Source organism: Gambusia affinis, linkage group LG10, assembly GCF_019740435.1.
Source record: "Gambusia affinis linkage group LG10, SWU_Gaff_1.0, whole genome shotgun sequence".
Taxonomy (NCBI): Eukaryota; Metazoa; Chordata; class Actinopteri; order Cyprinodontiformes; family Poeciliidae; genus Gambusia; species Gambusia affinis.
In genome coordinates, this window is record NC_057877.1 from 27,000,975 (window position 1) to 27,023,813 (window position 22,839).

Here is a 22,839-nt window from a genome sequence, read left to right on the forward strand (position 1 = left end):
GCTCATCTGAGGTCCGTGTTTGTCCCGTTCCCATGGCGGCGGCGTGCCGCTCTCCCTCTGTTTCACACGCAGCTCCGGCCAAAAAGACAGGAGCTCATAACAACCTCCAGCAGCAGGAGAGGAAAAGTGTCTGTGTGTGCAGGTCTCCTCCTGTTATTGGTATTAAATACGGAGCTGCAGCCAAACGCAGAAAAGCACAACACAGCTAAATATGGTGTGTGTGTGTGTGTGTGTGTGTGTGTGTGTGTGTGTACAGGTAGATAGATATAATGTAGAAAGATACAGGGAGTAAAAAACAGCTGATTTCAGCATCAGATGTAGATTTGTGTTTAAAAGTATTTCATACTAAGTTAGTTTCCTGAATGGATTTATTGTAGCTACAAGTCAGTATAAATACTAGAGATGCACTGATAAGAAAATTTGGGCCGATATCTAATATTTCTGTTACGGCCAATAACCAATATTTTCCAATATTATATACCATTTTTACACCTTGGGGGGAAAAAAACAGCCAGATAAAAATAAATATGGGTTGTTCATATTGGCCCAGTTTTATTTATCGGACCGATAGCGATATGTTAAAAAATGACCAAAATTAGCCGATATCGATGTTGGTGCCGAAATGCTTGTGAAACTCAACTTTTAAACACTTCTGTGTAAAAGTTTGTCTAAATGTAATATACATATAAAAAATTATGCCAACATTAGGGCTGAACTGATGATTATTTTAGTCATTATCATAATAATAGTTTATGATTATGACTAAAATAACGAATTGGACAGTTAATCAGGTTTAAAAATATTGGCTTATTCTGCAGATTTCTCATTTAACCACTTAGGTGTTTTGTTTTAGAAATACAAATAAGAAATTCCTTTTATAAATACAAAAATAAAAATATTCTACCTAGACATGAAACAATAGTTTCACAAAATATTGTGATAACATTTTAAATCCATATCGCCCAGCCCTTTGCTCAACTATGACCACCTTCACACTGCAGACCTTCATGTTCAGTTAAGGTCTGCAGGACTTTATTTTATTTATTTTTTTGTGAAGTCTGAATTAAAAAAAAAAAAAATTTTTTTTGTACTTGGTCGTTCACACTTGTATGTGAACCGTAAATGACCTGAAAGTGTCCCGCATGCTCAGTAGAGGGCGCAATAACGTCACACTAGAGAGCCTTCTCAGTGTTTTGCCAACTGCCATAACAAAAGAACAAGAAGAAGAAGAAGAAGAAGTGCTTAGTGTTTCTGCTAAAGGTGGAGCATATCTTATGTGATCCAACCAGAGCCGGCACATTATCGACTCAGTCCTTTACAGTCCGCCATGGTTGGTGTTTTCCTTCCTGCTTGCAAGTCGCAGAACAGTGACGTTTGTCGAGTATCGGTGACGTTCAGGTCAGATGAATGCGACCTGGCCATTCAGATTCAGGTCACATTTGGAAAGATTGAGTCGGATATCCGCGAAGTCGGGTCGCATTCGGAAAAATTCTTACCTGTGTTGTTCAGACTGTCATGAAAAAGTCTCATACGGGATGCAACGGGAGCTTTAGCTGTTTGTTTAAGTCTCTGTTTATCCGTGATCAAACATGGGTCCTCCTTTAAGACATGTCAGTTTTCTGTAAGATGTTTCTTACAATTTATGTAGGTTTGAGTCAAAATAACTTGTTTGTAATAACAGCAAACCTGAAGCAGATTGAAAGGAAGATTACCCAGAGAGCAGCGTGGAGGATTCAATCTGCAACCGGTCTAACTGGTGAACACGCTAACATTTAAAGAACTAAGTATGCAGTTTAGTTATGCTGCAATACTGTGAGAGGAAAACAAACATAGTGTTACATGGTGTCTGTGACACTTTCATGCTTAAAGATGAATGTTTCATTTTGGTTTTCGAGGCGTTTCATGGCTGGATAAGATCACCAGTTTAAATCAATAATTATCTATCGAGGCTGCACAGTGGCGCAGTTGGTAGAGCCGTTGCCTTGCAGCAAGAAGGTCCTGGGTTCGATTCCCGGCCGGGGTCTTTCTGCATGGAGTTTGCATGTTCTCCCTGTGCATGGTGGGTTCTCTCCGGGTTCTCCGGCTTCCTCCCACAGTCCAAAATCATGACTGTCAGGTTAATTGGTCTCTCTAAATTCTCCCTAGGTGTGAGTGTGTGTGTGAATGGTTGTGTGTCCTGTGTGTCTCTGTGTTGCCCTGCGACAGACTGGCGACCTGTCCAGGGTGAACCCGCCTCCCGCCCGGAACGTTAGCTAGGGATTGGCACCAGCAACCCTCCTGACCCCATTAGGGACAAAGGGGGTAAGAAAATGGATGGATGGATGGACTTATCTATCGACTGATTTGAAACGCTTATGTTGTGATACATTTTTCAGCCATGTTGTCTTAATTAGGACTCACTTCAAGCATGAAAAAATCCCACATATAACATTGTTATGGTCTGGCTCTAGTACCAAACCAAATCAAAGGGAAGCAACGCATGGGATAACTTAAAGTGGGATTTATTTAACAAAAATCATAACTGGGTAAGGAGGAGAGGGAGAAAGGGAAGAGGGTGGCAGAAAGACAGAGAGGAATGAGCTGGGGTGAGAAAAACACGGTGCATCTTAAGCTGGATGTGATGTCATTCTGGAGACACTGGCCAGCTGCCTCCACTTCCAATCAGAACCAATCAGAAGCTCCAAAATAGGGATATTAACCCAAAGGAAAGGCCTTGGGCCGTAACAACATTGTAGGTCCAACATCACTGTTTCAGCACCATGGACAGTTTTTTTCTTTTCACTTCATTTTTTAAACGCAAAGTCTTCATACACCAATAACATCCAACACATATGACAAATATGGATGGAGAGAGGAGAATGTAACTGATTGAAAAGGTTTGAAACTGAATCCCTGAGCTTTTTTGTTTCTAGAAGACCTCTGTGTTCCCGTCTTGTTTCCGCTTCCTCGGGTTTCTGGTACCATCGCTGTTTGTGTTGATCACAAGAATATCGTGTTTGCAAAATAAGCACTAAATGTTCCAGAAAGGGCTGACCTTTGGGTTTCATATTCTCCCACATTAGTACGTTTCCTCATGTTGGTTTGTTGCACAGAAGTTTTTATTCGGTGGGATTACACACTGCTACCAACACACACACACACACACACACACACACAGAGAGGCGGTTTCTGTCAGCTGTAATACTGAGGTGATGCAGAGGGGATTATTTTCACTCCTGTTAGCCTACTTATTAAACTTTGCATGTGTGCGTTTGTTGTTATTTGGCAGATTAGCAGCTTCTCTGTGTTTGGCTTTTAAATGTAAAGTTGTAGAAAAACTGTTGACTAAATACTTGCTCTCCTGTCTCCTTTTGCTCGTCTCTTGAATGTGTTCGTCTTCTCCACCTGTCAGCTCCTCTTCCTCTTCCCAGTTCTTCTGCCGTCTGCGGTAATGGTCTGACTCACCACCCACACGAATGTGATCTCAGGGATTTCAGGCATCCATGGTAGTGGGTAGATGACTGATTTGAGATTTTCTGTGTGACGCAAATCACCGTTTTGACTCTGCAACTTGATTCCAGCATAGAGAGATGAGATTTAGTCTCTGTTTTCTTCTCTTATCTCTTTTGCAACTTGATCATTCTAATCAATATGTGCATAGATTGTTCTACTGTTGAATTATTGATGAACCTCAGTGCCAGCACTGTTATTTTTAGAACCTGGACCTTATATTCCTCGATGTATGTTACATAGGACTGACTTAAACAAAGACTTTGTGTGGGTTTTTTTGTTTTGGAAACAAGAAACTAAAATTTTACTTTATATGTTTGTGACAAAAAAAATAAAAGTATGATATATTGCAGCATTAATTAATTGAAAAGTATGTAAACAAATGTAGTATTTTCATATATATATATATATATATATATATGTGTGTGTGTGCATATATATATATTTGTGTGTGAATATATATATATATATATATATATATATATATATATATATATATATATATGTGTGTGTGTGCATATATATATATGCACAGTTGAAATCCAAAGTTTACATACATTGAATAAAAAGACATAAACCTTCTTGGTGCAGCGCCCCCACAGGTGAGGAGTGGAACAGGTTGTTCAGTCAGCTTGGTTGATTTGACACAGTGCAGTGTGAAAGCTGAAAATGTAACAAATGTTCCAATTTGGTCCCCAATTGAACTGAGTCTACCTGACTATGAGGTACCGTATTTTCACTTAAAAGCTTTTAATTTGATCAAAAAACAATACCATATATATATATATATATATATATATATATATATATATATATATATATATATATATATATATATATATATATATATATATATATATATATATATATATATATATATATATATATATATATATATATATATATATATAAATATTATTCTGTGAGCCCTTTAGTGAGTTAATATGGGTTAAATCTGCTTGTGCTTTCTGACCTCGAAGCGATTTTGTGTCAAAATGTTTTAGTTACATTACGGCTACCGGACTAATACGTACTGTGCTTTGACTGACTGACTGACTTATCTGACTGTTTTGTTTCGCTTCATGCATCTTAAAGTCCAGTGAAAAAAAATATCAAAAATAGACCATTCATTAACTGTTTGCCTTATTATGCAGTGCACTCTATAGTGCAGAAAATGCAAGTGTATTTCAATGAAACCAACGAGTTTGCAGATATTTTTTAAACAAGGAGAACTACCGGTAACTAGATTGTTCAGCTTAAACAGAGACACTCATCATTGCCACAGTCTGTTCTCAAATATTTCCCTTAGGCAGGTTTTGGGTTATGATCCAGAGATGTTTAAACAATCAACAGAGAACAGAGAGAGATATCTGGAGGGGAAATATTGGTGCAATGCTCACAGCCCTGGAGGCGCGATCTGCCCGTCTCCAGAGGTTTCCCTCCCGATGCACACAATGCAGAAAACGCCAGCTGTTCGTTGAGAAACAATGCTCCTCCTGGGAACCAGGAGAGGAAAGGTAGATGTAGGAAGAGGGAACATGAGCCCCAGAGCCATTTGTCTCTGTCATCACCCCCTCCCCCTTCTCTTTCTCTCTTCATCCTCCTCCTCCTCACTTCTTTCCCCTCTTCTCTATCTCTCCATTACATCGTTTTCCGTTGCTCTTAACCCGATAACGCTGCTGCATGTTGACAGAAGAACTTAATTACGGATTGTGTGAGACTAAATTGGAAGCTAAGGGGCAGAAAATGAAAATTGTGTCTGTTTGGAATATTTCAGTCCCTGGAATCAGTATTCAAGTCGCTTATTGGGGGCTTTTTGTGTGTCGTGGTGCTAAAGCGACTCCCCAGGCCAAAGTAGGGCAGGAGAGCCTGGCACCGACTCAGCTTCCTGCATGAGTGACCTGAGGAAACACTGTGTGTGTCTGTCAGTCAGTAGGCGTGTGTGTGTGTGTGTGTGTGTGTGTGTGTGCATGTGTGTGTGTGTCTCCGCCCTACAGCAAGAGAAGGGGAGGAGCAACACGAACACGCTAGTGAGCGAGGAGTGGAGTAAGAATAGGGAGTTAGCATCTGTTGTTTCTGGCATCTGAGCAGCTCTGGACTCGTTCTAATGCACACTAATTCATTTTTTTATTTTTATTTTTTCTAATTTCCTCTCTTCACACACACACGCTGCATATCCCCCTCCCACACACGTTGCTGCTCTCTCTGGCTTTCCCCAGCGTCTCCGCTCTTCTCTTTCTGCTCCCTCACATCCCTGGATTGTGAGAATCAAACGTCTCTCTCTGTCGCGCAGTCAGACTCTGATCTGCATCACGTTGTGGACGCCGGCCGTCTGTGAGTACAGCCGACACGGAGACAAAACGATCGCTTGACAGTTTGACGTCTTGCCTCTAGTATGGATGAGACTTTTTCAACTTGAAAGAGTGATGACTGACTGAACTTTTTGCTAGAAAATGTTAAATCTACAGCTTCAAATTCTGCTCTCGTCTTTCTTTTTCGTTGCCTTTTGTGTTTCTAAGGAGTCAGGAGTAATAAAATGTCATTTGCAGTGACGGATTAAAAAAAAAGAGGAACAGTTTTCCTCTATAACTTTTTCATAAGTCTATCAGAAATGGTTTGGCTGCTCTCAATCAAACCTGCACTCAGCTTTCATCCTTTTTGCAGATTTAAAACTTCCAACCTGCTGGTTTTGTTCTTTAACGTGTAGATTTATGTTGAACTACAAAATTCCTCATTTTTGAGCTGGATTACAGAAATTTTATGGTATAAAGCTCTGAAAATGTCAGACTGGGGTTTGCACTGAACAGACGAACCATTTGAGAGAGAAAAAAGGAGGAAATGTTTCTGCAGAAGGTCTTTTTGTTTTTCCGCTTCTTTCTAAAGAGCAAATAGAAGCAAATCTTTCTCATTTTAGAGCAAAAGGATTTTTTAATTTGTCACTATGTTAGCAGAAAATAACAAACTATAAATTACATCTGATTTGACCTTAACCCTGTTTTGCATTGGCTAGTTGCTTGCATCACATGAAATTAAAAATGAAATTCATCTTTATTTGAGATGCAAACGAAGCTGAGCTGGAATATCTTTGAGAAAATCAAAGATATTTCAGCATCCAGATTGGTCCAGCTAGCATGTGCAGATGCATGACCGCCTGTACCTTGAGTGTGATTGAATTACTCCGGGTTAATTAGATTGGGTCGTCCACAGTACTGGGTCAGACACTCACACAAGGACATCCTTCAGTGGGGGGGCTTTTGTGTTTATTACTGCTGCTGGAGCTGAGTGGGAGATAGTCAGCATGGATTTATGACACATCTCTGGTTTTTTTGTGTTGCTGCTTTGGATTTAAAAATTGCAGTCCACTCACTAGAGAGTCCACGAGTTAAAATCCATCAGAACAGCAATCAACCTGCAATATCTAAGCACATTTTATATAATTAGCCCTTCTACCTTGAGCATTTCCATAATTGATGTGCATTCATAATTGAAGAGGCACAATGACATTTTTATTGCCACTAGAAAAATTGGGTCAGGAACTTGAGAGTTTTTGCTGCACACAGCAGAAGGACGCTGAAACGCTGGAAGGATTGCACTTCGCGCTGATTGGCCAACCAGTTGCTCTTCTGAAATTTAACACGTTAGTTTGGAAAACAAACTGAAGGAAAACAAACTTGTACTGAAAAACTCTCCTATTGTGTCTCAGTTTTTAAGATTTTACACCATAATAATAGTTTGTAAATGCAAATTCATACTTTTAAAAAACTGATTGTAATCTGCTTTAAAGCTACAGTTTGTAACTTTTATAAAAAACATACATATATATATTTTATATAACTGCCACCATGTTGTCACAGTGTAATAGGAGACAGATAAAATGTGAAAAGATCAATCTCCTAAGAGTCTCCACTCCCTGAGCTGCAATGGCCGCCTAAAAAACGTACCGCTCCTATCGGAAAACAACCAGTCAGAGCCAAGAGGCGGATCCTATTGCTGTCAATCAAGCTTGTGAACGCTATGCTAAATGTGCTAATGGCAGAGAAACAGTTTACCAATCAGAAAAAACGTTTATCTGTCGCCATTGGTGGCTATGCTAACTAGTGTTGCTAACATTCACGGCAGGATCTGCTATCAGGAAGAAACTTGTGAGGGTGATTGACAGCTGTAAGACCCGCCTCATTAAATTTTTCATTTTATTCTCAGTTTTATTCACTATTTGATAATTATTGCATTAATTCATACCTTCTGATTTCAGTTAACAAGTTCTGTGATCGTATTATGACTTTTTTTAGTCTGATGTTGAATTTATCTCCAGATAAAACATTTTTCATCACAATCCTCTTTTTGAAAAATAAAAAACACATGTAATATTTTTATATTAATCCCATCAAGTTTGAATTAATCTCAATACTTTAGGGTTTTTGTTCAGTCATCTTCTGGTGAGAAACTTTCCCACTTTTAGTTTGAGAAGCAAAACAGTTTGATAAATTTTACTGGCAGAAAATCATAAAGATGAGAATTGAAAATAATGTTTTCCTGAATTGTGGGAAAATAAAAGTGATTTATATTTTCTGTCTGCATGTCCACAGTAGAAAGACACAAAATCTTACCAAGTATTTTTGGTCTAGTCTCGATTGCAGATATCTGAAGAAAATAAAAAATAAAAGTAGCTTTTCAGGAAGATATAGAAGCTTGTTTTAAATACATAATTCCTTAATTTTGATGAAAAAATTTTAATTCTCTTTGTAGATTATTCCACTTATAACATGGCATTTTCCCCATGTAATCAGTGAAATAATCTGTCAATAAATTTAGCACTTTTTCATCAATATTAAATAATTATTGATTCAAAACAAGCTCCTATATCTTGCTGAAAAGATTTAGCAAAAGTTAATTTTGTCTTAAGATGTTTGCAATAGAAACTAGACAAAAGATACTTGGTAAGATTTTCTATTTTTTCCTTGCAATCATTTATTTTAACTTATATTTTATAATATTGACAAAAAAACCAGATATGTATTAAAAACAATAAATAAATGTGTTATTTAAAATTGTCTGGATTTTTTTTTCTCATCTTCCCTCCAACCAGGAAGTTGGAGGGAAGATGAGAAAAAAAAAGGATTTAGCAGCCTGATGCCTAATGAATAAATTTGCTGCTTTGTGAAACTATTTAGCCCTGAAATGTGTAATTATCCCAACCAAGAATAAAAGAACAAGTCTGACATTTACAGGAAATCCCTTCCCAAATGTTCGATTCGGCTTCAGCTGCTGTGTTTTAGCATTTCAGCCAGCGGACCAATAAAAGCTTAATGAGTTTGTGCAGCAGCGACGCTCCGTCACGCTGACACTGAGCCACTTGAACGTCACTCTGTGACATCATCACTCAGGTTTTAACTGGACCCTTCAGTTACGATTTTACACACAACCATTTATGAAGTCATAAAATCAGATCTTCATTTGAATCACACGTGTGGATGAAGTTGATGAGTTTAGGAGGTTTTATTTGGTGAACTTTGGAGTCTATTTCTTCATAATGCAGATTTTATTAGTGGTTGGCATGTCGAAGGGAGAAGTTATGATTTTGTTTTAAACTCCCCATGTCTCAGAAGTGCAATGTTATTTCGGAAAATCCTTTTTTTTTTTTTTTTTTTTTTTTAGCTTTTTTAGCTTTAACTTAACAAATCTGAGAGGATAATACCTGATCAGAGCTGATAAACTTAAGAATGAGAGATCAACACAGCAAAAACACAAAACTTACAAACTATTTCTGGCCTAGTTTCAAGTGCAAATGTCTTATAACACTTGAAATAAGACAAAACCAACTTACAAATAACTTTTCAGTTTTAAGTAAATACTGCCTTAATATTGATGAAGATGTTGTAGTTACACTGGCAGATAAATTTACTTACAGTAAGACATGGGAATAGTGGGAAAAATGTGTTGTTATAACTGAAAGAATGTGCCAGTGGAACTAGAACTGGGTTGCTAGGTAACGGGCTGGCTTGGCTGGGGTTGCTAGGTAACAGCAAAACAATCTGCCAAAGGAAGTAAAACTTGTTCATCAATATCAAGAAATTATTTACCTAAAACAAACTTCTGTATCTTGCTGATAAGTTACTTTTAAGTTAATTTGTTTTAATTCAAGTGTACTGAGATGTTTCAGCCAGAAACGAAACAAAAACTGCAGCAGGATTTTCTAATAACTACAGAATATGTTCATCAGAAAAAACTCAATAAAATAGAATATCTTCAAAAAGTTTAGATTATAGCAGCAATTAATTGTCATATATCTGTTATATATGAAAATTAATTATAATTATAAATTATAAATTACTTTGTCTTGCTGAAAAGTAACTTATAATTTAGTTTTGTTTTATTTCAAGTGTACTAAAACATTTGCACCAGAATTTTGACATACTTGGTAAAATGTTGTGCTTTGACAGTGTTGCTTGATTGTACATATAAAAGGTCTGTTTGTGCACATTAAGGCGTCGTTTGTGCTTCACAAAACTTCTTGCGATTCTAATGAATTTTAAATTACTTCTTGTTGCACTGAAGTCATTTGTGGAAATGTGACTATCACTGGGAGTGATCCTCCACCCCCTTTCGGCTCTTTTCTTCTTATTTTTGTCACACTGTGCTCTTCTCTTTCATCTTCTCAACAAAAATGATTGAAGTGTGCAAAATCGCTGCTTCCAATCTGGAGCAGCAGGTATTTTATTTAAAAGAAAATGCCCTAAACCAGATCCCACTTGTGTAATTACTCTTTAAAAAAATGTGCAAAAAGAAAAAGATTTCTCTGGGGTTAACACTGTTTCCTCTCTGTTTTTAGAGTACAGTCGATTTGAGGCTAAGATCCATGACCTGAGGGAACAAATGATGACCAGCAGCGTCAGCTCCAGCTCCACGTCTCTCCGCTCCACACAGAAACGCACACTTTACATCAGGTACTGCAAAGCCGAGCCACAAAACCCACAGACGACTGATTCTCCTGTGTCCTTCTCACTGAAAAGACCACTGAAAATCTAATCTCAGCCGTCTGCTCGTTTGTGAGCGTGAAATCCTGAGAAAAGGGTTATCTCTGATAAAATTTCCATTAGATTCAGTGGGAAACGCAGCATTGTGTGTCCACTGTCTCTGTGTCTGTCTTGTCCTTGCCTGGATTCTCTGAATCACCACATCCGTCCTTTCCATGCCCGCTCTGCAGGGGCATGTACAGGAGGCAGAGGCCCAATTTCAAGGCCTTAAATTACAAAGTAACATTTATTTCATGTCGTATAGCATTTTTATAACAACGTACGTTAACATAGTCACTTGACTGTGCCATGGAGGGATCTTTTTGCTATAAACAACAGCAAAAAGAGTCGGGCCGGCCTCTAAACGCTCCCTGGTTGCCATGGTTACCAGCATTTATCTTGCTGTTTTGCCATTAGCTAGCATGTTGTCAGTCAGTGGACTGCAACTGTTTATCACAGCGTGATGAAATAAGTTATTCTACCAAATTGGCATAAATGAGATGCGTCTTAATGATCCACAAGCTCTCAATGCAGGTGAGTCGATAAATGACGGGACAAAACGGCCCAGATGTCCGACATTTTTGGTCACAATTAAGAGGGAAAATGAAGATGCAGCCGCATCCATCATGCAGGTGATGAACTAAGCCTTCAAAAATTAAAAATGTAGCGGGTTGAGCGGGATGCGGTGTGAGGTACAGAACCGATGTGCTAAAAATGAAACCTCTGACAACTGCAGATGTCCAACGCAACTTGGTATGGGAGCGGAGCTGGGCGAAGGGAGGTGATCTGCGCTGGTGGCGAGTTGTAAATAATTTTATTACCCTAACTGTAAAAAGTGTTAAACATTTGTAATAATGCCAGTAGAGTAGCTGGCTGCTGACTCAGCGTGACGTCGACTGATAATCCCTCTATGTACCTGGAAAACACATAACGGTGCCACTTTAAGTTTGCCGTCACATTGCAGTTTTATACACTTTATTTGTAGAAACTCTCTTTAAATCAATTCCTTAAATTCAGTTTTTAGAAAGTGTAAGTTGGCCTTAAATTGGCTAATCGCAGGTCTTAGATGTTGTCGCAGGATTATTCTATCTTGTATGTAATTAGCTGTTGACATGCACTAGCAAGCTAGCTTGCTAACTAGCTAGTGTTTGTGCTTTTATCATGGGTAATTGCAAACGTATCACCAGTTGCGCTGCCTGACGTTCATTAGCTTAAATATCTCTGTGGCTAGCATAGAAAAGGTCTTAAAAAGTCTGAAATTTGACTTTTTGTTGGAAAATAACCAATCAGCTTTCAAGTACTTGAAAAATGTCCAACAGGAAATGATTGTTTCAGCTGCTGCTGTTGGGGTGTGACAGATTTGAGGTGTTTGATGCTCTGGGCTGCTGTTAGGTGTCCATGCATGTATGTACAGTATGTCTGAACACATCGGGTATTTGTACCAAATACTAGTGCATTGTGGGTAATCGACAGGTTAACCTTTTCTGTTGCCTCAGTGGAAATGTCACTGACACAAAGTGACATACTGTATGTCCTGTGTGTGGAGCTGGCCTCTGTGTGAAAGGTGTGTGCATGTGTGTGTGTGTGTGTGTGTTTGAATTGCTGCTGTTCTCCTCCCTGCTTCCTTAACTTATTTTCAATTCACACCATTATGGTCCATTTTAAACACACTGCATGGCTCAATACTCTGACACTGCAACCGTTTACGACACTGCGGAAGAGGTGATGGTTGGTGCAAGGTATGACGATACCTGAGCACTTTATGTTCTGCCGTTTTTCAGTGTTTGGCTTCAGAAAGATGGAAAATACTTGAAGAGTCCTGGCAGAAGTGTTTCACAATCAATACTCACCTGTGAGGCTTGAGGATTTAATGAATTTGTAACAAATCATGATGCGTAGAAGCTCTACTGGGGCTTGAGGTATGTTTGAAGGTTTTGAGTTTCACTGTATACTGAAAAGGGCATTGTTGTTTGCTGGATGGATCCCTGCAGGACGTTTTGATTTTGAATCCTTTTAAAATGACCGAGCAAACTGGCTTTATGAAATGCAATGTCATACTTTATGAAGTATCTAGAAAAAGTTTTTAATTAAATGAGATTTTAACTTGAGCTGCATTCTGTTTAGTTCGCTTTAACTGAACTCTAATTCAGTAGGTGTGAATGCATAATCAAACTCTGATTCGGACCTAAAACTCAAACTTGTTGTTCTACAAACCTCGGCCTGGGTTTGGTTGAAGTGAACTCTGGTGCAATTCGACTGAAACCAGAAATCGCTCCAAAAGCAGGAAGTGGACTACAGCTCGGTGCATTCTGGGTAAATAGAACCAAAACAAACCCAGTAAGCTACAGTTGGCAGGGGAAATGTCTTGGGTTTTATTTTTTAGACAAAAGACAAATCCTGAGTTAAAATCTGAAGCCACGCCATACCTTTTTACAGCTCAGTGTCTTCTTCTGATGTCTTCATGTCGTTGCCTTCAGTGGTTCTTAGCGCAGCGCCCCCACAGGCCAGGAGGTGAACAGGTCTTTCCAAGGGTTTGGATAGTTTGACTCAGTTCAGTGTGAAAGAAAACCACAGCAGCTGATAATGTAACAAATTGAACTGAGTCTGCCAGACTGTCAGGTGTGAAAACACCTTTAAATTCAATATTTCACGTGTTCATATCACTGTTACACTGAATCCCACAGATTAAAGATGTCAGAGGTGTGTGATCCAATACCAAATAAATCTCGGGCCAGTATCATTGATACCAACAAAAATGCTTGTGACCTTCAAATGTTTTTGTGGTTTTGTGGCAAAACCTTGGACTGAAAATTAAATTGAAGTATTTCAATCTAGTTCTGGACTGTTTTTCTTTAGATTTTCACAGAAAAGTGTCTAATTTTCTGTATACCAGATTTGTTCAAAGAGATGCAGGTGAACTAAAAGGACAAGAGGTTTATTCTGCAGTCTGTTTTCATATTGTTGCCTGTATTGTCTGATCTTGCACAGAAATATTATATGTCTCCCTTTTCCTTTTGTTTCACCCTCTGAAATAAAGCCGCATAAGCAGAAATCCCATCTGAGCTTTCAGTGGAAAGTTAAACATGAATGGAGTAATAATTTAACTCAGCAGAAGTCCCAGTCAGCCTTCACTGCTACAGAAGCTTATTTAATAAAGTAATTGTGTTTTTGTCACACATTGTTGTAATTTTGAATGTTTGTTCTCCCTCTGGAGTCGCACCGCGGAGATTTCCACTCACGAACAAATAAAATACGTCAAACTAAGAGCCGGTAATTGGATTAGAAACACGTTTTAATAATTCTACACTGTGACATTTTTTCTTTTTCTTTTTTGGGGGGGGGTTTCAAACCTGAAACCCTGAACTTCATGTTTGCACTGCATCGTCCAACCTGTCTTTGTCTCAGTGCAACTTTTAAATAAATACACTCGCTGTATGAGCAGGTGACGGGCAGAGTTGGATAGTAAATAGTTACATTTACTTGAATAGCTTTTTTGAAAACATGTAATGAAATATTGCTACTTTTACTTTATTTTTGAATGAAAAACAAACATGTTTTAACCAAAACTTGGCCAGACAGACACAAAATTATTAAAATGTCATAATTTTTTTATTGAAAGAAACTGATCTGGAAATATTTTATTTTGCCTGATTTTATTGTTTGTTACTTTTATGAAATATTGTCAATTTTTGGTTCTTAAAATACCAAAATGTCCTCCTGCCTTTGTATAATGGTTTGTCTGATTATGTACTTTTTAAATATTAAATAATTGATTCTTTAATCAGCTACTCGGTTGGGTAGTAATTAGTTACATTTAGTCAAATACATTTAGTTGTGGAAACTAATTTTGAAACAACTGCAGGCTTTTTATTGAAATGTTTCTGCAAGTAAAACTGCAGTTTAGCATTTGCATATTAACATGTTACATTATTTTCATATTTATCAATTTCTTTTTAAGATCTTGTATTGCAATTGCCAATAAAAACAGTTTAACAGAACATGCAAACATACGTGGTACAAAATAAATTGTGACCTTTTCATTCATATTTTAAACAGTAAAATGAATGAAAAACACAAAACAAAAATAAATATATATTTAAAGCATGAGGTAACTTTCCATTAGTAGTTCCACATGCATAAAATAAAAGGGCAGCTGTTGCCTAGAAGCAACATTCATTGTATTTATTTCCTTTGTTTTATTTTTCTTCCATTATATATTCTGCGACAACATGGAAGAAAAATAAAACGAAGGAAATAAATACAATGAATGTTGCTTCTAGGCAACAGCTGCCCTTTTATTTTATTTTTATTTTATTTTAAGTGGTTGTGTTTCAGTCTGTAGTGCTAGTGAAAATATTCATGCTTTCCAAATTTTTCCACATTTTGTCAACTTACATCTGAAAACATTTTGATTAAAATTTTAGGTGAAACGCGGTCGTGAAGTGGAATGATAATAATTCATGATGTTTTTACAAAAAAAGAGATAACATGTTTGTATGTAGAAGTATGTTAGGATATAAAGTTCTGCAATTTAATTTGCTGTGTTTACAAGTAATCCCTTCATATATCATGTAATAGTACATATTATTACATATTTTTATAATAATATGTAATATATGTCATGTATATAACACAATATTAATGCTATATAAAAATATTAACATTATCAGTGACAATAATATTAATATTTTTATATAGCATAATAATGTTAATTATTTTTATTAATTTTAACAGTTTTCTAGGTGTTTATCTTTAGTTTGAGAGTCACACCAAAATACAAACTGTGACTCAGAGTAACTGTGTCATCTGAAAATTTTATTATACTGGTTGAGTTGAGAACTAACATATTCGTTTGTGTACAAAATCAAAAGGTGAGGCGAACTAAGGCAACCTTTGGGGAGCCCTGTGCTACTTGGGATCAGAGAGAACTTAGTTGTATTTCACTTTCTGAGATCTTTTTGATTAAAGAGTCCATCCATCCATTTTCTTACCCCCTTCTCCCTTAATGGGGTCGGGAGGTTCTGGTGCCCTTCTCCAGCTAACGGTCCGGGTGAGAGGCAGGTTCACCCTGACAGGTTGCCAGTCTGTTGCAGGGCAACACACACACAACCATTCACACACACACACTCACACCTAGGGAGAATTTAGAGAGACCAATTAACCTGACAGTCATGTTTTTGGACTGTGGGAGGAAGCCGGAGAACCCGGAGAGAACCCACCATGCACAGGGAGAACATGCAAACTCCATGCAGAAAGACCCCGGGCCGGGAATCGAACCCAGGACCTTCTTGCTGCAAGGCAACAGCTCTACCAACTGCGCCACTGTGCAGCCCTTAACAAAAGAGTGATACAACTTAATTTAAAAAAGAGACACCCTACTAATTTCTTGAGGATGTTCAGCATTAGAATAAATTGCTAAACTAAAATCAATAAAAATAAATTTTCTTCAATCAACCATCCATTACCAAAATCTTTTTGGACTGAGGGAGAAAGCCGGAGCGCCCGGAGAGAACCCACGCATGCATAGCGAGAACATGCAAACTGCATTCAGAAAGACCCCGGGATTCGAACCCAGAACCTTCTTCTTGCCAGGCAGCAGTGCTACCAAGTGCGCCGCTGTGCAGCCCTTAATAAAATAGTGACGCCACTTAATTTTAAAAAAGAGACAACCTCCTAATTTCCTGAGGAGGATGTTCAGCATTAGAATAAATTGCTAAACAAAAATCAACAAAAATAAATTTTCTTCTATCAACCATCCATTACCAAAATCTTTTTGGGCTGAGGGAGAAAGCCGGAGCGCCCGGAGAGAACCTGCTAACATGAAATTAATTATTCTTTTTAAAAAAAAGAAAAACACAATAATTGAAGAGAAGCATAAACAACATTTTTGTGAACAGTTCACCATACTGTAAAATGAACCACTCCTGGCACCAAGCACACAGGGTCAAGAGAATCAGAAATGATATATCATGATACAAACTTTTAAAATGTCTCTCTTTGTTGTCAGCAGGACAAGGATCAGTGGCAGGATTAGTGGCATCAGTGGCAGCATGAGGGGCCTCAATGGCAGCATGAGGGGCATCAGTGGCAGGACAAAGGACAGCCATGACAGGACAAAGGACAGCCATGGAAGGATGAGCAACAGTAGCAGCATGAGGGGCAGCCGTGGCAGGACAAAGGACAGCCATGACAGGATGAGGGGCAGCCATGGCAAGATGAGGGACAGCCGTGGCAGGATGAGGGGCAGCCGTGGCAGGATGAGGGGCAGTGGCAGGACAAACAACAGTGACAGGACAAAGGACAGCCGTGGCAGGACAAACAACAGTGGCAGGATGAGGGGCAGCCGTGGCAGGATGAGGGGCAGCCGTGGCAGTATGAGGGGCAGCCGTGGCAGGATGAGGGGCAGTGGCAGGACAAACAACAGTGGCAGGATGAGGGGCAACAGTGGCAGGATGAGGGACAGCCGTGGCAGGATGAGGGACAGCCGTGGCAGGATGAGGGGCAGCCGTGGCAGGACAAGCAACTGTGGCAGGACGAGGGCCAACAGTGGCAGTACGAGGGCCAACAGTGGCAGTACGAGGGCCAACAGTGGCAGTACGAGGGCCAACAGTGGCAGGACGAGGGGCAACAGTGGCAGGGCGAGGGGCAGCCGTGGCAGGACGAGGGACAGCCGTGGCAGGACGACGAGGGGCAGCTGTAGCAGGACGAGGGACAGCTGTGGCATGACTAACGGCAGTGGCCGGAGGGCCAACAGTGGCAGGACGAGGGCCAGCTTTGGCAGGACGAGGGACAGCCGTGGCAGGACGACGAGGGGCAGCTGTAGCAGGACGAGGGACAGCTGTGGCAGGACGACGAGGGGCAGCTGTAGCAGGACGAGGGACAGCTGTGGCATGACTAACGGCAGTAGCCGGAGGGCCAACAGTGGCAGGACGAGGGCCAGCTTTGGCAGGACGAGGGACAGCTGTGGCAGGACGAGGGACAGCCGTGGCAGGACGACGAGGGGCAGCTGTGGCAGGACTGACGGCAGTGGCCGGAGGGCCAACAGTGGCAGGACGAGGGACAGCCGTGGCAGGACGAGGGACAGCTGTGGCAGGACTGACGGCAGTGGCCGTAGGGCCAACAGTGGCAGGACGACGAGGGGCAGCTGTAGCAGGACAAGGGACAGCCGTGGCAGGACGACGAGGGACAGCTGTGGCAGGACGAGGGATAGCCGTGGCAGGACGACGAGGGACAGCTGTGGCTTGACTAACGGTAGTGGCCGGAGGGCCAACAGTGGCAGGATGAGGGACAGCTGTGGCAGGACTGACGGCAGTGGCCGGAGGGCCAACAGTGGCAGGACGAGGGACAGCCGTGGCAGGACGAGGGACAGCCGTGGCAGGACGACGAGGGGCAGCTGTAGCAGGACAAGGGACAGCCGTGGCAGGACGACGAGGGACAGCTGTGGCAGGACGAGGGACAGCCGTGGCAGGACGACGAGGGACAGCTGTGGCTTGACTAACGGCAGTGGCCGGAGGGCCAACAGTGGCAGGACGAGGGACAGCTGTGGCAAGACGAGGGACAGCTGTGGCAGGACTGACGGCAGTGGCCGGAGGGCCAACAGTGGCAGGACGAGGGACAGCCGTGGCAGGACGAGGGACAGCTGTGGCAGGACTGACGGCAGTGGCCGGAGGGCCAACAGTGGCAGGACGACGAGGGGCAGCTGTAGCAGGACAAGGGACAGCCGTGGCAGGACGACGAGGGGCAGCTGTAGCAGGACAAGGGACAGCCGTGGCAGGACGACGAGGGACAGCTGTGGCAGGACGAGGGCCAGCTGTGGCAGGAGAAGCAACAGTGGCAGGGCGGGGGACAGCCGTGGTAGGGCGGGGGACAGCCGTGGTAGGAGAAGCAACTGTGGCAGGACGAGGGGCAGCCGTGGCAGGACGACTATCAGGAGCATTGCGCTCCTGAGAACCAACCTGGGAAGTGTTGCTGCTTAAAGCAATTTCAGAGGAAAGTTTCTCCTCCTTTTTGAAACCTTTCCAGCCCAGGTCAGAAGCAAGAGAAGATATATCCTTTCCCACTTCGCTGCTCTCAGCTTGAGAGCAACTGTTGTCCAAATCCTTTCCAGGGAGGTAATAATTAAAGATTTTCCTCATCCCTGTACTCACCATGTATCCTAGTCCGAAGCCAAGTGGAAAAAACACGCCGACGGGTATCTTAAAGAAACTCGTCATTTTGGACTGCTAAGTTTACCGTTTCAATTCGGACTGACGTTCTGAGAGACAAGCAGAATCTCAGAACCTCTTTGACCTTTGATGTTCTGTGACCTCATCAGTGAGCTCACTCTAGTTCTGAGGCAAGATCTAGCTGCTGGTCGTTGCTATGGTAACGATCAGATCAGGTCTGCAAATCGAACTACTGACCCTTTGCAGGTGACGTCACACTCTCCAGAACTCCGCTCACTCCGCCATACACTTTATAAGTAAGTGTGATTAGATATCAGGGTTTCCCCCAGAAAACTTGCTAATCCCGGTGGTCGGGGTGCCAAGGCCGTGTTTTTGTTCTAAAAGATGTTAAGTAGACAGGAAATGTAAAAATATTACTATATGTTACTGGAAAAGACCGCCAGTGAAACGCTATTGAAACCCACAACTAGTCTGAAAAACAACAAATCAAAAAATACAATTAAAATGAAAATCAATTATTTGCACTTTTATTTAATCCAAATTAAGTCAGCTGCTCCATCAGGCCCCCAGGGCTTCAGGGGCCCATAAATGCTAATATTTTAACACAGACTACAGATACATAAATGTAGCATTTATTTATTGAGATTATCAATGCTGCTAAATTGGATTTAATGGTTTCAGCATACATAAATTAAAAGATTTTAAATTAACATTTATATGCAAGGTTTTAAGGCTCTGGCAAGTTTACTTTGCAAAAGTTCAAAGAACAATATTCATTTTGTTTTGTTACCATAGCAACAATCTGATGCTATGAGTTTAATATTTGCGTTTGAACTCTGTTTGTTTACAAAGACTCCCCCTCTCCCAGATTTCCCTAAATATACGAAGCTATTAAAGATGCTGATGTTTTTATCTACAAAAAGGGGCCCCAAGTCAAATTCTGCTCCAAGCCTCATACAGCCTTGGACCGGCCCTGCATGATGAGTTAAATCCGCTGCACTGCGCGCAGAAATGTGCAACAACCGGGAGATTTAATTAAATGCTGCTAATGTGGCTTTAGTAGCTCTTCCATTTTGTCTCTGTTGAGTTTTTAATAAGGGCCACAGAAACTGTTGCTCGAGTTTATAGGACCATTTTCACAAAGGTTTCTCAGATCTTCGCGCGGTCGCACTCTGGCTGACTAAGTAGCCAAAACATTTGATACGGTTTGATGCATCGTGTAACCGGAAAAATAATACTAAAAGAAAAATAAAATAGTATAAAATCAGCGTGATGCGTGACTGCGAGGAGAACAGGAAAGCTCCTCACTGGGCTGAACCTGCATGATGAGGTTAGCACTAATTCTTTAACCACTAACTTTCCGGCCAACCGGGACCATAGACAGAAACTTTATCAGCGCAGACAGAGCCGGGCTGGGCAGCGTGTTGAGATGGAAAAGCCGCACTAAATTCTTTGTCTACAAATAAATTATTTTCAACGCACCTCTGAAAGCGTGACTTGAAGTTATTCCTGCGGTTCACGTAGAGCTGCGCAGCTAGAGCTAACGCGGTGGGGTTTCAACTCCTACCTTGATCAAGAAACATTATTAGTCACAGTGGGTTGATTAAAACAAAAAGGCGAGCCACACATCAGCTCTGACAGATTATGAGTAGAGCAGGTGTTTAAATTAGCTAATCAACCACTGCAGTGTTAGCTTAGCCATTCGCAGCCACAGCTTTTCTTAACGATCGAAAATAAACTTAAAGCCTAAAAACATAAAACTGTAACGTTCTGAATGTTCTGTTCTTTGTGTCTGAAATGTTTGAGTGCTTTTTGTGTTGAATCCTGAAACATAAAAGTACCGGGTTTTTTGCCCGTTGCCACGGCAACGAGTCTGCGCGTAGCTCAGCCGACACAGAGAGTGAGGAAAAATGTGGTTTTGAGTTATTCTTCATAGTTTTTCGCATTATTTTTCCTATGCTGTGTCGCAAAGCATTAATTAGTTGCCCCTACATCTCCGGTTTCATTTAGTAAACGGAGTCGTTCTTCCGCAGCAGCGCCGCTACGGATAGCAATTAAACATGTCCCTTTTTTTCCCCCTCCAGCGTTGTGCGCATGCGCAAAATTTCCGGACGTAAACTATAACTTTTGAGGGGTTCATATGTATAATTATGTGATCTAACAGCACTTTACTGAAGTACCATACCCTTTTTTGTACTCCTCTTTATCTAATATTTTAGTGCACATTTTCTCCATTTTATTCAGGCGCTGTTAAAACTCTGGGTGGCGTTTTTTTGACCTTTCGTCAGGCTATTTACAGCTCTCTCTCTCTTTCTCTCTCTGTCTCTGTCTTCTCCATCTTATTTCATTGTCACTCACTCCTGTGCCTTTGCCCTGTTTTATTGATGAAGCCAGGAAGGACATTTGGGAATTCAGTTTATTTCAGCCCTAGTTGCCTTGCATTCACACAGTTGCAAAAACATATTGCTGGCCTATTTTTCCCAGGTCTTTTCCCTCTGGAAGAGTTCGCTTCCTGCGGTCACACACACATATTACCATTCAGATGTAAGAGCAAGCATGAATTACACAGAACTGGACAAAAACACTCCCACCTGACTGTTTTGCTTATTAAATGTTTAAATATATGAATAGTGGTGCTTAATATGAAGACGGATTTTCACAAAGGTTAGGAGGGATATTACACTAATCTTGCAAAAACCAGTTTCTAGTCCAAATATCTTAGTAGAGTTCAAATATGAGAAGACTAACTCATAAGTATCATTTCAGCAAGATATAGGAGCTTGTTTTAAGTCAGTAATTTCTTAATTTAATTCAAACACAGTAGTTCCAAATGAAATAATCTCCCAGTGGAGCTAGTGTTTTTTAATCAATATTAATAAATTATTGACTTAATAAAAGCTCACAGAAATTGCTGAAAAGTAAGTTGTAAGTTAACTTTGTCTTATTTTAAGTATATTAAGATATTGGCACTATAAAATGCATCTAAATATTTGGTAATATTTTGTGTTATTTCACTGTAATAACTAACACTAAAACCTGTCTGTTGAATGGATCATTGTCCCAAACGACTGATGTTCACTGCAAAAATACAAAGTCCTACTTAGCATTTAAATATCCTAGTACATTTAAACACAGACAAAATTAACTTATAAGTCATTTTTAAGGAAGATATAAGAGCTTGTTTTGAGTTGATACATTTTTTAAATACTGATTTAATAAAAATGACTGATTATTTCACTTATAGGACATTTTGCAATGTTTTAAATGAAATAATCTGTTAGTGGAACTACAACTTTTTCATAATTTTTAAGGAATTATTGACGTAAAAGAAGCTCCTATATCGTCCTTAAAAGTTACTTGTTAGTTTTGTTTTATTTTAAGTGCACTAAGACATTTTCACTAGAAATTACATCAAACATACTTGGTAATATTTTGTGTTTTTGCAGCGTAATCTGCCAGTGCATTAAGTCTAGTCTGTGAATATCTGTTCCTTTTTTTTTGCAGAGCTTTGTTCGACTACGATGGAAGTGCTGCAGACCTGAGTGCGCCCAATCAGGCCCTGCCCTTCGGCTTCGGGGACGTCCTCCATGTGAGCAGCGCCGGCGAGGAGGAGTGGTGGCCCGCCCGTCACCTCAGCCCCCCGCCCCCAAACTGCCCTGAAGTTGGACTCATCCCCAGCCGAAGGAGGTCAGAGAGCTCAGGGTTTCAGAAGACATCGGTGGGGTTCACAGATTGTGTCTCTGGGCAGCTGATGGTTTTACAATCACGTAAAGCCGTGTTTCTCACACGTTTACAGACCAAGGAACACTTACTCCATTTAACACTCACAAACTAGAAATTTCCCCGCAATAATGCAACATCTTAATTTATACAACCTGACACAAGAAGATTCATCTCCTAATATGACTGGCCACAATAACACCGTGAAGAAATCAGCTGGGGACATTTTGACTTATTTACATGATAGAAAACACAAGAAAATCAAAAAAAGTTATTTTATGCACTAATAATACACATTTGTAATGGAAATGCAGCTTTTTTCTATCTAAACTACAAATAGAATATGGACCGGAGAGACTTTTAGGGAACATTTTTGTCCCGTTCTTTCGCCCTTAAAGGACAGGAAGACGTGTTAAATCTCAAAATATCCCATTCTGGAGTCAGAAGCTTTT

General features: G+C 40.4%; 1 protein-coding gene across 12 annotated transcripts in view; it reads left to right on the top strand.

The window, feature by feature from the left end:
* The window catches only part of LOC122839051 (discs large homolog 1-like protein), a 137,177-nt gene that overhangs the window by 100,914 nt on the left and 13,424 nt on the right, over nucleotides 1-22,839 (top strand). For 10 of the 12 annotated variants that reach the window (XM_044130285.1, XM_044130288.1, XM_044130289.1 and 7 more), the window contains 2 exons: nucleotides 10,319-10,433; nucleotides 22,172-22,354. In XM_044130285.1, coding sequence (XP_043986220.1) covers nucleotides 10,319-10,433; nucleotides 22,172-22,354 — 298 coding nt within the window. Of the gene's footprint in view, nucleotides 1-5,564; nucleotides 5,824-10,318; nucleotides 10,434-18,741; nucleotides 18,964-22,171; nucleotides 22,355-22,839 lie in introns of those variants that run through there. The other 2 variants (XM_044130297.1, XM_044130296.1) reach the window with 2 other exon arrangements.